General features: G+C 36.3%; 1 protein-coding gene across 1 annotated transcript in view; it reads right to left on the reverse strand.

Annotated features, from left to right (window-relative positions):
• Nucleotides 1–14,024, reverse strand: part of nwk (FCH and double SH3 domains nervous wreck) — a 493,235-nt gene that overhangs the window by 410,111 nt on the left and 69,100 nt on the right. Inside the window, exon 4 of the mRNA XM_090406304.1 lies at nt 1,447–1,532. Coding sequence (XP_090262430.1) covers nt 1,447–1,532 — 86 coding nt within the window. The remainder of the gene's footprint in view (nt 1–1,446; nt 1,533–14,024) is intronic.

A 14,024-nucleotide genomic window follows, 5' to 3' on the forward strand; every position in this document is an offset into this window, starting at 1 on the left:
TCATCACCACTGTAATAGTAAAGTATAATACCTATAGGAAAACTATTTAAGGAAAATTAAAATCTCCAACAAACTGATAATTAGTGTTTTATATATATATGAGGTGGTATCAAAAAGTTTTGAGACTAGCTCTGTTTACGAGAACTTTCTTTATTTATCTACATTTACACACTATCACCTTCAAAATAGTCCCCTTGCATATCAATACAGTGCTCCCAGCATTCTTGCCACTTATGGTATGTGTCCTGGAAGTCTTCTTTTCAAAGCATATCAAGCACCTTCTGCGATTTGTGCTGGATCTTCATCTTCGGGAAGAGGGCGAAGTCTGCAGGAGCCAAATCTGGTGAGTAGGGTGGGTGCGGAAGTGAGATCATGTTGTTTCTGGTGAGAAACTCACATGTGAGGAGAGCTCGGTGACAGGGTGCATTGTCGTCGTGGAGCATCCAGTTTTTCGCGTGCCACAGATCTGGTCGCTTTCGCCAAATGTCCTCCCTCACACCTTAAAACCTGGCAGTAGAAATCGCTATTGACGGTCTGGCCCCCGAGGATGAATTCTTGATGCACAATGCCGCGAATGTCGAAAAAGACGATGAGCATGCACTTGGTCAAGGTGCAGACCTGCCTCGCCTTTTTCGGTCATGGAGATGATGGGCTCCTCCACTGTGAATACAGCTGCTTCATCTCAGGGTCATACCCGTACACCCAAGTTTCGTCACCAGTAATGATCCTTGACATGAAGGATGGGTCATCTACGGCACGCTGACAGAGTTCTTGGCAGACTTTGACGCGGTGTTCCTTCTGCTCCTTGGTCAGCAGCCTGGGGACGAACTTGGCAGCAACAAGGCACATGTTCAAATCACACGTGAGGATTGCCTGGACTGTTTTCCGTATGACACACCGACAATGGCAGCAATGTTGTGGAGTGTTCTCCAACAATCATCATGCACAAGTTGCCGAATGGTTTCGACATTTTTGGGGATTGAGCTCGTTGAAGGTCTTCCTGTTCTCTCATCGTCTTCCAGTGATGTTCTTTCGCTCTTGAAGCACACATGCCACTCAAAACACCTTGAACGACTCATTGCAGCATCGCCGTAAACTTGCTGAATCATGTCAAATATCTCTGTGGCAGATTTGCCCAGTTTCATGCAATATTTTATGTTTGCTCTTTGTTCTAACTTGCTGTCTGTGATGAAATCGCAGATGTGGTAACGCAGGTGGTCAAGAATAGCATCAGTTGCACAGCTCCCGATGTACACAGGACGATGTCTTTTGGCACACTGACTTATGAAGGTAGGTGTTCCCTGTGACTGTGCATGCAGCCTTGTGCTGCCATCTGTTGGCGTGTTACAAATCTAGTCTAGAAACTTTTTGATACCACCTCGTATATAAAACACTAACTAACACAAGTACATGTATGTACATATACAGTATAACAAATTGACTTACTTGAAGCTATCTCCATTTTCACCTTTTGCTTCAGGAAAATTAGGAATTTTTCTTTGAAGATGTGCTGTTGCCAATTTTAAAAGTGCCTAAAATAAATTAGCAATTCTGATTATTACATAATAATTAAACATGTCAACATTAACCATAATTTTATATTAATTAGCTGAAGTTTCAAAAAAAAGGCAATTTTTTAAAATTTCAATTACATAAGTTTCCAATCAAGATTTGTATTCATTGCAAAATATAATAAACATAGCAAAACTATAAATAAAAATATAAAGGAAAATTTCTGCAGTCCACACACCCTCAATCTATCCTCATAGGGAATGTACCACAGATCACTTACCATATTGCTCACCTCTGAATCCTCTCCATCACTCATCCCCCCAAGAAACCCAGGAGACCAAACCTGAGCATAGTAATCCAGATGTGGATGTATCAAGACCTCATAAAGAGAAATAACAACTTCCTTATTTCCACCTGTGTTCTTTAATAGCAGAGATTCTTATGAGCTACCTATGCAATATGTCATTTAAACTTTAACTCTTTGTTTACCACCCCTAAATCCCTAGGGGTGGTAGACAATGAAATCCCTAAAACCCCAAAATGCACAGCATTGCATTTCTCCGCATTAAACTGATACCCATTATCTTTTGCCCATACCAATAGTCTATTTAAATCATCCTGCGAGCTCTTCACATCACCTTGATTCGCTGTTACTCTACCTAATTTTGCCTCATCAGGAAACAACTGAATATTTCCTTTCAGATTATTTCCTGTATCATTTATGTACAAATTTAACAATAGTGGTCCTAGCACTGAGACTTGTAACACACCACTAGTTACCAGCTTTAGCCTGGATTCTGTGGCTCGATATACCACTTTTTGATATCTGTCAAGCAGCCACATGTTATTCACATAACCAGTGTCATATCCACCCCCATTTGTTCTAATTTGTGTAACAGAGTTCCATGTGGTATTTAGTCAAATATCTTTGCAAATCCCAGCAGAATCAATGTACAGCCATTTCCATTTCCAGCTCAGGTGTCACTCCATTATAAAAAATTAGTAAATTACTAAGGTATTACTAACCCATCACAAAGCCATGTTGTCTCTCATCAAGTATCATATTCCTACCCCCATTCCTGTATTCTCTTTTTGACTAATTTTTCTAGTACATTTACCACCACTCTTGAAGTACTGATTGGTCTATAATTTGCAACTGCAGTCTTAGAGGAAGGGAATTTTGCCCTGTTTCCATTCTCATGGAATTTCACCAGAGCTAAGACTTAAATTAATGAGCCTATTCAGAAGCACTGCCAGTTCCATTGCACATTCCCACAAAACATGAACTTATATCCCATTTAATCCCACAGATGTATTCACATTAAGATTTTGCAATATCCCAAGAATCTCCAATTCATCCACCTGTGTTCCCACATAGGTCTGTCACATGCCACAGCATTAACGTCACTTGCTTGATATACCCTTGCAAAGTGGCTATTCAGTATCTCAACTATTCTATCTTCTTCTTAATGAGTGTTGATGGTCACCTCGTGACCATCAACACTCATTTCCTGGCATTTTGACTCAAGAAATGAAAAGAATACCATGGTAGTAGAACAACTAAGGTTTGTTATCTTGAAGTCAACAAAATTTCTTTCAGATTTGTTAATTACTTGTTAAATTTTCAGTATCATCATACATTCATCATGTAATAAGTAAGAATGTGGTACTTACAGACCTTTAATGCCCTTACTTTCCAAGCATTTTTGGCTTTCATAATCTTAATTTATTATTATTATTATTATTATGATAAGGTTGTTAGTCTGTTTGCCTACTTTTTTGGGATTTTGAACAGGGGCCTTTCCAACCATCATCAGTAGCAATTGAGTTTAAGTACTCTACAATATCATTAATCTGACAGTTCTACCTTCTAAAAAAAAACTTTGTAACAGTATAAGATCTATCTTGTAGATCTTCCTCTGCATACTGTTCAACATTTTTTACTTTAGACATTCAGCTATTCTTTCATTTCCCCATTCTATTTAAATAGCAATATCACCTTAACTTAACTCTGCCTATGCATTTTTAACTGCTAATAATAATTCATGTTACATGATTTTGCCAGAACTGTCTGTGAGCTATGTGGTTTCCCATCTCTGATCAAGTTTTTAACAAAACTCATCAGGTTAAAACTAGGCTGAAGACATTATTATTATTCGTGACACCTCCAAGGAGTCCAAAGACTCATCACGGGAGGACACCTATTGTACAACTCTCTGTCTCCACCACACACCGAACCTCTACTACCAATCATCAACTTCAGCGCCATCTACTGCCCACCACCACATCTAGTATTTTTTTGTCTGTAAATTGCGTGTGTTCTGAATGGCCAATTTGTCTGTATGTGGGATGAAAAACCCGAGTTTCCGGGAGAAAAAAACCCTGCTACATCTGTATGAGATCGGTTAACTCACCTTCAATTGAAAATGTCCATATAAAGATTCCTCCCGTCATGACGAGAATCGAACTTAGGCCTTTTCCAATCGAAGGGCGTTGTTCTTCCAACTGCAATACGGAGGTGCTAAGACATATCATGTAGTGTTCTTCCATTTGTCCTGTTTCATATAATTTTCTTTAACCAACTTCCAATCATAAAGCTGCTGGGAAGTGATTAGTGAGTTTTATTGCAGATTCACTGTCTGATAGATATCAACAAGTTGTGTATTGGGAGAGCAATATCCCAGAAGAGGAAAGACACTAGTGGTGTGCCCAAAGGGTATGTATTGAGGAAACTGCTGTTTAACCAGCATGTTAATGATATTGGGAAATGTTTCAATGGTGATATGCAGTTGTTTACAGATGATGCAAAGCTGAGCAAGTCTTCTAAAATTCTGGCTTTTAACCCCACATCTCAAGAAAATTAACCAGAGAATTCACAATATATCAAAAAATTTATAGTGTTAAGGTTCGGGAACAACAGCAATTGTTTGCCTTACTCTTCCCCTGAAGCTTATGAAATCTCCGATAGGCTTTCTGATGACTGGCCCAAGTCTTAGGGTGGAGATTTTAACTAAACCTTTTTAAAGATTGAAGGGGAAGCCATTCAATCTTCAAAAAGGTTTAGAGCTAAAAAATCACCTTCTTTTTCTTCATGTAGCTTCCTCAGTGAGAGGGTGCAGCACCATGTCCTTCCAGTTCGCTCTGTTGGTGGCTTTCCTTTTTGTTTCTGCATAGCCATGTGATCCCGTCCATGATCTTATATCTTCAAGCCATGTCCTTCGTTTTTTGCCTCTTGATCCTTTTTCCCATAATTTTTCCTTCTAAAATTGAATATCCTCTGTCCTGCTGACCCTCTCAGTACATGTCCTGCCAATCTCATCTTTCTCTAGATCATTTCCTGTAATAAAGATCTCTGTTTACTCATTCTCTTAGAACATTTGCCACATGCTCTGTCCATGGGATTTTCAGAGCTCTCCTATAGCACCACATTTCAAAGGCCATTATCTGTTGCCTTACTCTCTTCTTGAATATCCAGGTCTCCCGTATATGAAAATTGGCCACACTAATATTCTTATCATTCTTTTCTTTGTTTCGATACTCACAGAACTTCTGAACAGATTTTTATTTTTCCAGAATGCATCTTTAGCTATGGCTGTTCTTATTTTTATTTCTTAATCTTGCTTTCCATCTGCAGTAAAGTAGGTGCCTAAATATTTGTATTCTGTTGTATGTTCAATTTTCATATTGTTTATGAATATTTCTGGCTCAGATCTACTTTCTTTTGAGTTTTCATAAATTTGGTTTTTTTTTGCATTAATATCTAATCCAAATTCTTTACCTTCTTCAATTAGTAGCTGCAGTAATTTGATTAGTTTGTTTCTGTTTTCTGCTATTAGAATGATATCATCAGCATATCTAAGATTGTTGTATTTTATACCATTGATACTAATTCCTGTTTTTTGTTTTTCAATCTTTTTCATCACTGTCTCACTATAGATATTAAATAGATTTGGTGAAAGGATACAACCTTGTCTAACTCCTCTTTTTATTTTCACTTCAGAAGTCTCAGAGTTAAACAGCTGCATTTTCTGTTTGGTGTAAATCATTTTTATAATCTTAAGTACATGATCTTCTATGTCTAATTTATCTAATATATGAATATTTTATTATGTTTTACCCAGTCAAAAGCCTTCTAAAAGTCTATGAAGCATATGTAAATGTTCCTATTTCTTTCAAGTGATCTTTATATTAGTATTTTTAGTTCCAGGATAGCATTAATGGTTTCCATTCCTCTTCTGAAGCCTTTCTGTTGTTCACTCAATTCACTGCTTATGGCTCTTTCAATTTGTTTGTTAACGAAGGTTAAAATAATTTTAGATGAATGGGATATTAGGCTCACAGTTCTGTAATCCTCACAATTTTGTGCATTATGTTTCTTTGGAATTGGTATACAGATAGATGTTGTAAAAACTTCAGGTAATTCTTGTTTTATAGATGGATTCTGTAAATATTTAGTGGAATCCATTCAGAATTCCACTAAATAGTTGTTATTATTGCCAGTCAAAGCTTTCAGCAGCTTCACAGAGATCTGATAAGATCTCTATGATGATGACCCATCTTCATCTTCCATGTAACTTTTCCTTATCAATGAGTATGTTTCCATCTTTGTCCTTGATGTTATTTGACTATGTGCTTTTTGCTTTTCCATTAAGTTCTTTCACTTTCAGGAATGCTTCTCTGGTTTTGTTCCTATTTTGTAATTCTTCTATCTCAGTGCACTGCCTATTTATCCAGTTTTCTTTCAATCTTTTACATAACTGTTCGATTCTTTTATCCAAAGTTTTATATCTTAACCTTTCTTCTTCATTTGCTCCTCTTTTCCATGTTCTCCTTTCATCAATAAGGTTGATTACCTCTTGAGTTATCCACAGTTTTTTCTTTCTTTCTTCTTGTTTATTGATGTGGTTTTTAGCAGATGTTATGATTAGCTGCTTGTAGTCTATTCCATTTAGAGAGATCGTTTTTGTTTTGCAACTATGCAGACAGCAGTTCTGAAATATTTTCATTAAATTTTAATTTTATAATTGGATTTTGTACCATTTGCAGATCCTATTTTAGGGGTTGACTTCTTTTAAATTTTATTGTTTTCAGGCGAATATTCATCTTCATTAAGACAAGTCTATGATCAGATCCACAGTCATCACCTTTGAATTCCATATTCCATTGAAGTAACATTTACTGACTACAATATAGTCTAATTGATTTTTGTATCTTCCATCCGGACTTTCCCATGTGTATCTTGCTGTTGGTTTTTGCTCAAAATAAGTGTTAGTTATGATGAGATTGTGCTTGTTACAGAAATCAATCAGCTTTTGTCCTCTCTCATTCCGAATTCCTGGTCCAAATGGACCCACGCGTGTAGGTGTTCTCTCTGATCCAACTTTTGCATTCCAGTCACCCATAGCACAAATAATTCAATCTTTCTTGCCTCCAACTTCCTTTATACACCATTCAATTTCATCATACGTGATATCTATTTCTTCTTCCTCATTCTGTTCTGTAGGAGCATATATTTGGATGATCAGCATATCTCTAGGTTTAGATTTCACTAGAATTACCATTACTCTATCTGATTTTTTGATTATATGGATAATGTTTTTATTAGTTTTCTTCTCTACAATAAACGCTACGCCTCTTCTTGATATTTCACCACCTGACATATATATTTTATATATCTTACCATTTGGAAGTTTCGACTCAAAATCTGATGATCCTTTCCAAAAAGTTTCACTTATTCCTAGTATACTAATATTCAATCTCTCTCATCACATTAGCCAATTTCCCGCATTTATTCAATCCTCTTATATTCCAAGTAGCAACATTCAAGCAATTTCTGCGTCGCGGACTGACGATACTGCAGGGCCTGCTATATCACCCTGACACCACCATTCCGCATACTGAGACTACTTGGGCTTTAATTCTTTTCTGTGTAGACATGATGCTTTACACAGCGGCATTTTTTACGGAATGGGTCGCCAAAACTATCCAACCCCCAATATGAATGGAGGACTGCAGCTACTCACTTTGAAAATAAGGCATTAAAGAATTTTAAATTATTTATTTTGATTCTATTATTTTGCACAAAATTATATGTTTTAGTGGAATAAGATAAGTATTCCTTCTCAACTTATAATTTCATACTATAGAGTGGCCTGAACCCATGCAAAATGTAATAACTCAAACAGTACACTTAGCTTTATCAGCTATGTACAATCTCCAACTTAAATTACAATTAGCTTTGGACAAAAAAATGCATAATGACAATAGCTTTTTTCTCTTTCCATACTATTAATGGAAAGAGAAAAAAGGCTAGTTTCACTGAATTTTTCCGTATAGTTCTAAAAGGTGCACGCATATTATAATGTCAAAATTGGAACTGGATATTCCATTTTGCAAATTACATGTTTTATTTTTGTTACATTTACACCAAGTTTATTTCAGTGAGACCAACATTTTACTTGTAGATCAGAGTTTACCGCAATATACATTTCATACTGTGTCTGAAGGAAAGGTCAAAGCAATGTCATCTACAAAAGCATTAATTCTGTTATTTGATAACATTGATTTTCACAATGTTCTGATCTAGAACCAAAGATTTAAAGTTAAAAAATGCTATAGCTAGTTTATAATCTATCATTTAAAATAATTTTTAAATCAATTAAGTGCAGCACTATCTTGAATATCAGTCGCATCCTTTATCCACAATGTAGTTGCATTTTCAGTTTCAATTCTTACAGACGTTTTCAATACCAATAATTAGTTAAGTTATGTGATACTTTATGCTAAATTTAGATAGTTTTTTAAGCCATCATTGCAACAGAGCCGTTTGTTTACAATCCCACTTCTCTCTGAGTACAGTTCTCAATAAAGCAGGAAGGGAGGGGTCGTGAAAAGCTGCGTATACTATTGCTCATTAACCGTATGCATTTCTAGAACATATCGTATTTGCAATAGTAATTTTCCAGTCACATCCACAATAAATAAAGCTTAATATTTCTTTCACAGCAACATGAATCTAAAAGTACATTTTCAAGGGCGTTACTGACCTAGTACATTTGTACAATATGATACAAAAATCACTATACAGTGCAAGGAAAGATAACCACTGCGCTGCGTAAATCAATAGGGTGCGCAAGCAGGGATGAAGGGAACAGAGAGCGTGGGGGGGGGGGGGGGAGAAGCGAATCGATTTCTCACATACAGTTGAACTTGCTGTAATAGCACCACACTTTGTTTTTAATGCTCATCCGAAAAATTCTTGTTGTTTCGTATGGCGATGAAGTAAAAAAGATTGATGTATGGAATACAATTAACGTTAACATTTAGCATAGTTGGGTTAAAAAAAATATACTATTTACGAATTATTTTCAGTAATTATCTATTACAGTATGTGGTTTTAGCCATAATATGATCAAGTGCATGCAGTTTAAAAATAGCATTATAATAATAATGCAAAATATTACTCAAATAAGAATTAAAATACGCTACTATCGTACTTGTACATATACTCTATATACAAGTAGCCCAGCCGCGATGATACTTTACGCGCAAACATTGTTTGCTTACACTTAGAGAAAGGATTAAACCAAGAATATAAGCTACTATCCCACCATGCCCGCTTTCTAATTATTCACTAATCGTAGACATTTTATAAGATGTTTCGTTCTTCGAAAGAAAAAATAAATAAAAAATTATATAACATTTCCGAAACGCTGTTATAGACACAGTATGTTGGCATTTCACTGTTAATATTATTTGATATTAACTAAAAAGTGAGATCAGTATACTCCAAAAATATCAAAGTAGGTTTATGACTCTTTATCCTGAAGAGGTTGTCAAAATATAATTTTCTTTAAATTTATGCCCAACTTCTTTACGTATTACGCCGAAAGGTCTGTTGCGGACAAGTAAACTTAGCTTTCGTAAACTTATCCATTGTTGTATAGACTGTTAGTATAAGATTATTTGTCTATGTCCCGCGATGCATGTGTTCTCTGGCGATTTGTGGTACAGAGTGAAACCGAACACCAAGTCATTGTATTTTCCTGATTTAGGCTGGTTTACTCTATTCAACGATATCTGCTGTTATCTGTTGCCATCGGCATTTGTTGCTTTTAAGCTGAAAAGAGCAATCGGATAGATATAACTTAGCATTAGCAAGTCAGTATAATATCTGCAAGGTAAACATAACTCTCGTGAAACAAAAATATAACGGATGCATGTGTATGTATCATTTCTATTTCTGTAATAGAAGGGCATTAAGTGTCCGTGTGCATTTAATCATGATTTATTCATGCATGAAAAGGGAATATATATATATATATATATATATAAAGGGCGTCCCAAAATTCACGCAAGATTTAAATTTAGCGCCATTTGTGCGGTAAAGTGTTGCCAACGAGAAAAAAAAGACAGCGTGACAGCTGACATTTCAGGGTTATTAAAAATTGAGCGCTACACGAAAGAACAACGCATTTTCATTGTTGAGCAATATTTTTAAAATAATGAAGGTTTGGCAGCTACAGTTCGCAATTTTCGTACAAAATATGATCGGAATAGTGATTTAACTTCATCAACTGTGAAAAAGATTAATTAAAAAATTCAAAGAAACTGGATCAATTAGTGATCTTATACACTCTGGCCATCCTTCAACAAGTCGTTCAACAGAAAACATCGAAGCAGTTCGTGAGAGTGTTGCTGAGAGTCCAGGAACATCAATTCGGCACCGTGATCTTGAATTGGGCATTTCGAGAAGCTCTCTGCAGCGTATTCTCACGAAAGATTTGCATCTTTATGCTTACAAAGTTCAACTGACTCAAGAACTGAAGCCTACTGACCACACACAGCGAAGAGAGTTCGTTGAATGGATTATGGAACAACAAGTGGATGCTTATTTTTCGAACAAAATCATCTTCAGCGATGAGGCTCATTTTCATCTTGATGGCTTCGTTAATCGACAAAATTGTTGCATTTGGGGTTCAGAAAATCCACGAGTGATTGTTGAGAAACAAATGCATCCACAACGTGTCACTGTTTGGTGCGGATTTTGGGCTGGAGGCATCATCGGTCCATTCTTCTTCGAAAATGCGGCTGGTAAGGCAATAACAGTTAATGGTGCTCGCTATCGCGACATGATAATCCAGTTTTTTGTGCCTAAATTGCAAGATATGGATGTGGACGACATGTGGTTTCAACAAGACGGTGGCACATGCCATACAGCCCGAGAAACAATTCAATTACTGCACGAGTCATTTCCTAGTCGTGTAATTTCCCGTTTTGGTGATCAGAATTGGCCGCCAAGATCATGTGATTTAACGCCGTTGGACTTTTTTCTTTGGAGTTTTTTGAAGTCTAAGGTTTATGCCAACAAGCCCACGACCACCCACGCCTTGAAGTAGGAAATTGAGCGCTGTATCAACGAAATTCAGCCACATTTATGCATAGCGGTCATGGAAAATTTCGACAAAAGAGTGCGTATGTGCCAGCAAAGCCGTGGAGGCCATTTACCCGATATGCTGTTCCATGCATAACCCTATACTGTATACTTTATGAATCAATAAGAAATTACAATTTTTAATTAAAAACCTGTGTTTTCTATCAAAATTACTTCTTGCGTGAATTTTGGGACACTCTGTGTATATATATATAGCAAAAATACTCATAGAGTTAGTCTATTAGACGAAAGTGGTTGTGCCAATTGGTAGAGCCTCATCTTCAAAATGACGTTTGACAATAGTCACAATATATAAATATTGTCAAAACTGCTTCCTTGGTCTTCCTCATCCTCTATGTCCATGCCTAAGTTGGTTGGTCCCCAACCATATAAGCTGAACATTTACTCAATGAATACAATTTCAGACATATTAGGTATCCATTCCCCCCCCCCTCCCTGCCTTCCCAAGGGAACAAAAATATACTTCGCTAGAGGAAAAAACTTTGTCAGTTTTGTCTCTTTTCAGCTAATTTACTTAGTCCCATACGGGGAACGGCAAAATTTTCTTCTCCGAAACTCGAGTTTTTTGTTTCATAAACTGGCGGGGAATACCAAATTCAGATTCACAGCTTCAAGCTGTTTCATAATTCCAATAAAAACCAAATTAAGTCTCACAGCCGCGGTTAAAAATAAAAGAATCCATATTGATTAATCGGTTTCAAAAACCCAAATTTTTCCAAAAGATGTGCGATAGAAAGGTCATGCCTCGAAAATGTTTAATTTGTCATTAAATACAAAATGATAAACTTAAGAGCTCCGAGAAGCTAATGTTCACCGCATATGCTAATAATTGAGAGTTCTGAAAGAAATGACGGTATTAGGAAATAATCTTAGTAATTCCAAGGAAATATTCTGTTATATTAAAAAAATGTTTTTATTAATGCGACGAAGTTTTTGATAAGGAAGTTAATTTGTTTAAATAACAAAACTGAATAAATGCATCCGTGATAATTTATCCCATATGGGATATAATAAGTGCCTCCATAATGCAATTGATAGAACGATGGGAAATTTATACTATAAAAATATTGTCGTCAACCAAATGTCAGATGACTTTCCTAAGCTTATCAGCCTTTAAGTTCGCATTTTCAATAGAAACAATAACTGGTGAAGGGAAATCTATTGAAATACATGCTATTTTTTCCGTATTGTTTTCATTTTCTGAAGAGAATGTTATGAATATAGTTTACTGATATCAGCGTGAAGTTCATTTGGTATAGACGAGTCCTTTGGAGAAAGACCCGGGTCTGACATGAGGAAAGTTTATTAGACCTCAATCAAATGATGAGTTAGCCATTCTCATACAGCGAGTTTTTTTTTTCCTCTAGAAGCAGTTTTTTTTTTAATCCCTGAACATGGTAATTAAAATTACCATGTTCAGCTCAGTTTTTATTGATTATCTAACCTTTAACCAACTAAGCACTAATGTCTTAATGGAAATATAAGTTTTCGTGAGTGAGATTATCTCGAGTTTTAAAGTGGGAGAAAATAAATCGGATGATTTGGTTTTGAGGAAGTTTCTGCAGTTATCATTTCCCAATAGATAACTGCAGATAAAGTGACATGATGATTAAAAACTTTTCTGAGAGAAATGAAATCGCATACCCAAAGACTACTGATAACGTACTCGGGTACATTATCATTAGCAATTTGATAGTACCAAAATGTCATTGATAATAATAGTTTATATCGTCGTCAATTTATTACAACCGATGTACATACGCAGTGGTAAATAATGACAATGTCTTTTTTGCACCTATATCGTCAGCAGTTTAGACGAACCTGCAATATTTATAATAATTTAGAAGTCACGCCTTCAAATAATCAAGTCAGAGCACTACTGTATTTCCAGCTTTTATAACTGCATGAATGTAATATGATAGTGTAATAGACGAATAAATTATGCCTTCTATAGTGTCTCCATTGTGAAATACTTGAAAAGACGACCTGGGTTAGAACGGGAGGAACTATTATACGAGTTTTTCAACTGGAAGAGATTTCCGATTTCACATGGAGGTGCAATGATTTTTCTCTAGTATAAACTCTGGCTACCTATCAAACAAAACAGGCACAAGCCAGAGATACTCTTCCAGAACAGTGGTACCCATAAAGAGGAGACTGTCTTAAGCAGTAGCTTGCCGGTTTTACAGGGTGTTCGGGATAAATTTGACATATTTATAATTAATTATATTTTTCCGTAAGTTACATGTATTAACACACACTTCTCTTCATTTAAAAGTTTGGACCCTTCTTCATTCATATACAAGATGTCAGAAAGGATGGATAGCTGGAACCCACCTGAATCATGGAAGAGAATAACTTGTATCATGATGATTCGTGCCCGCCATCAAAATAAGGATATTACGACTGCTGCCCAATGCTCCCTGAATACAGTAAAAACAATCAGGCATGAACTAGAGACTTGCAATGGTGACTACGAGGATGTAGCAAGAAGAAAGATCCCTAGCAGACGATCTGATTGCGTTCGTACAGCAGAATTCCTCGCAAATCTGCAGGAACAGGTGTTGAAGAACCCTGGCATTGGAATTCGGGCTTTGTTCGTGGAGTTGCTAACTGTAGTCAAGCCCTGGATAACAAGGGTAGCCAATGGTAGACCGTATGTATGGCAGCAGGATTCGGCCCCTTGCCACACCTCTGGGAAAAGTCAAAAATGGTTGTCTGAAAATTTCTACGACTTCACCAGTCCAAATGTTTGGCCTCCAAACTCCCCAGACCTTAACCCCATGGATTATTTTGTATGGGGCGCAGTTGAAAAAGACACCAATCGCACTTCCAGTAATACAAAAGCCCAGTTAATGGATAAAATTAAAACAGTTTTTGCGGCCCTTCCCAGGGAGACTGTAGCATCAGCTTGTTCGAGGTTCCGAAGCAGAATTGAAGCTGTGATCGATGCTAATGGTGGTTATTTTGAGTAAATCTTGTTGATAGTATTGTAATTAACTCTGCCTGTAATGTTTTTTTTGTCAATTCATTAAATTTAATAGATACAAAGAAGATT

This window comes from Typopeltis vanoorti, chromosome 16 (assembly GCF_054136105.1).
Source record: "Typopeltis vanoorti isolate ZY-2024b chromosome 16, IOZ_Tvanoo_1.0, whole genome shotgun sequence".
NCBI lineage: Eukaryota > Metazoa > Arthropoda > Arachnida > Uropygi > Thelyphonidae > Typopeltis > Typopeltis vanoorti.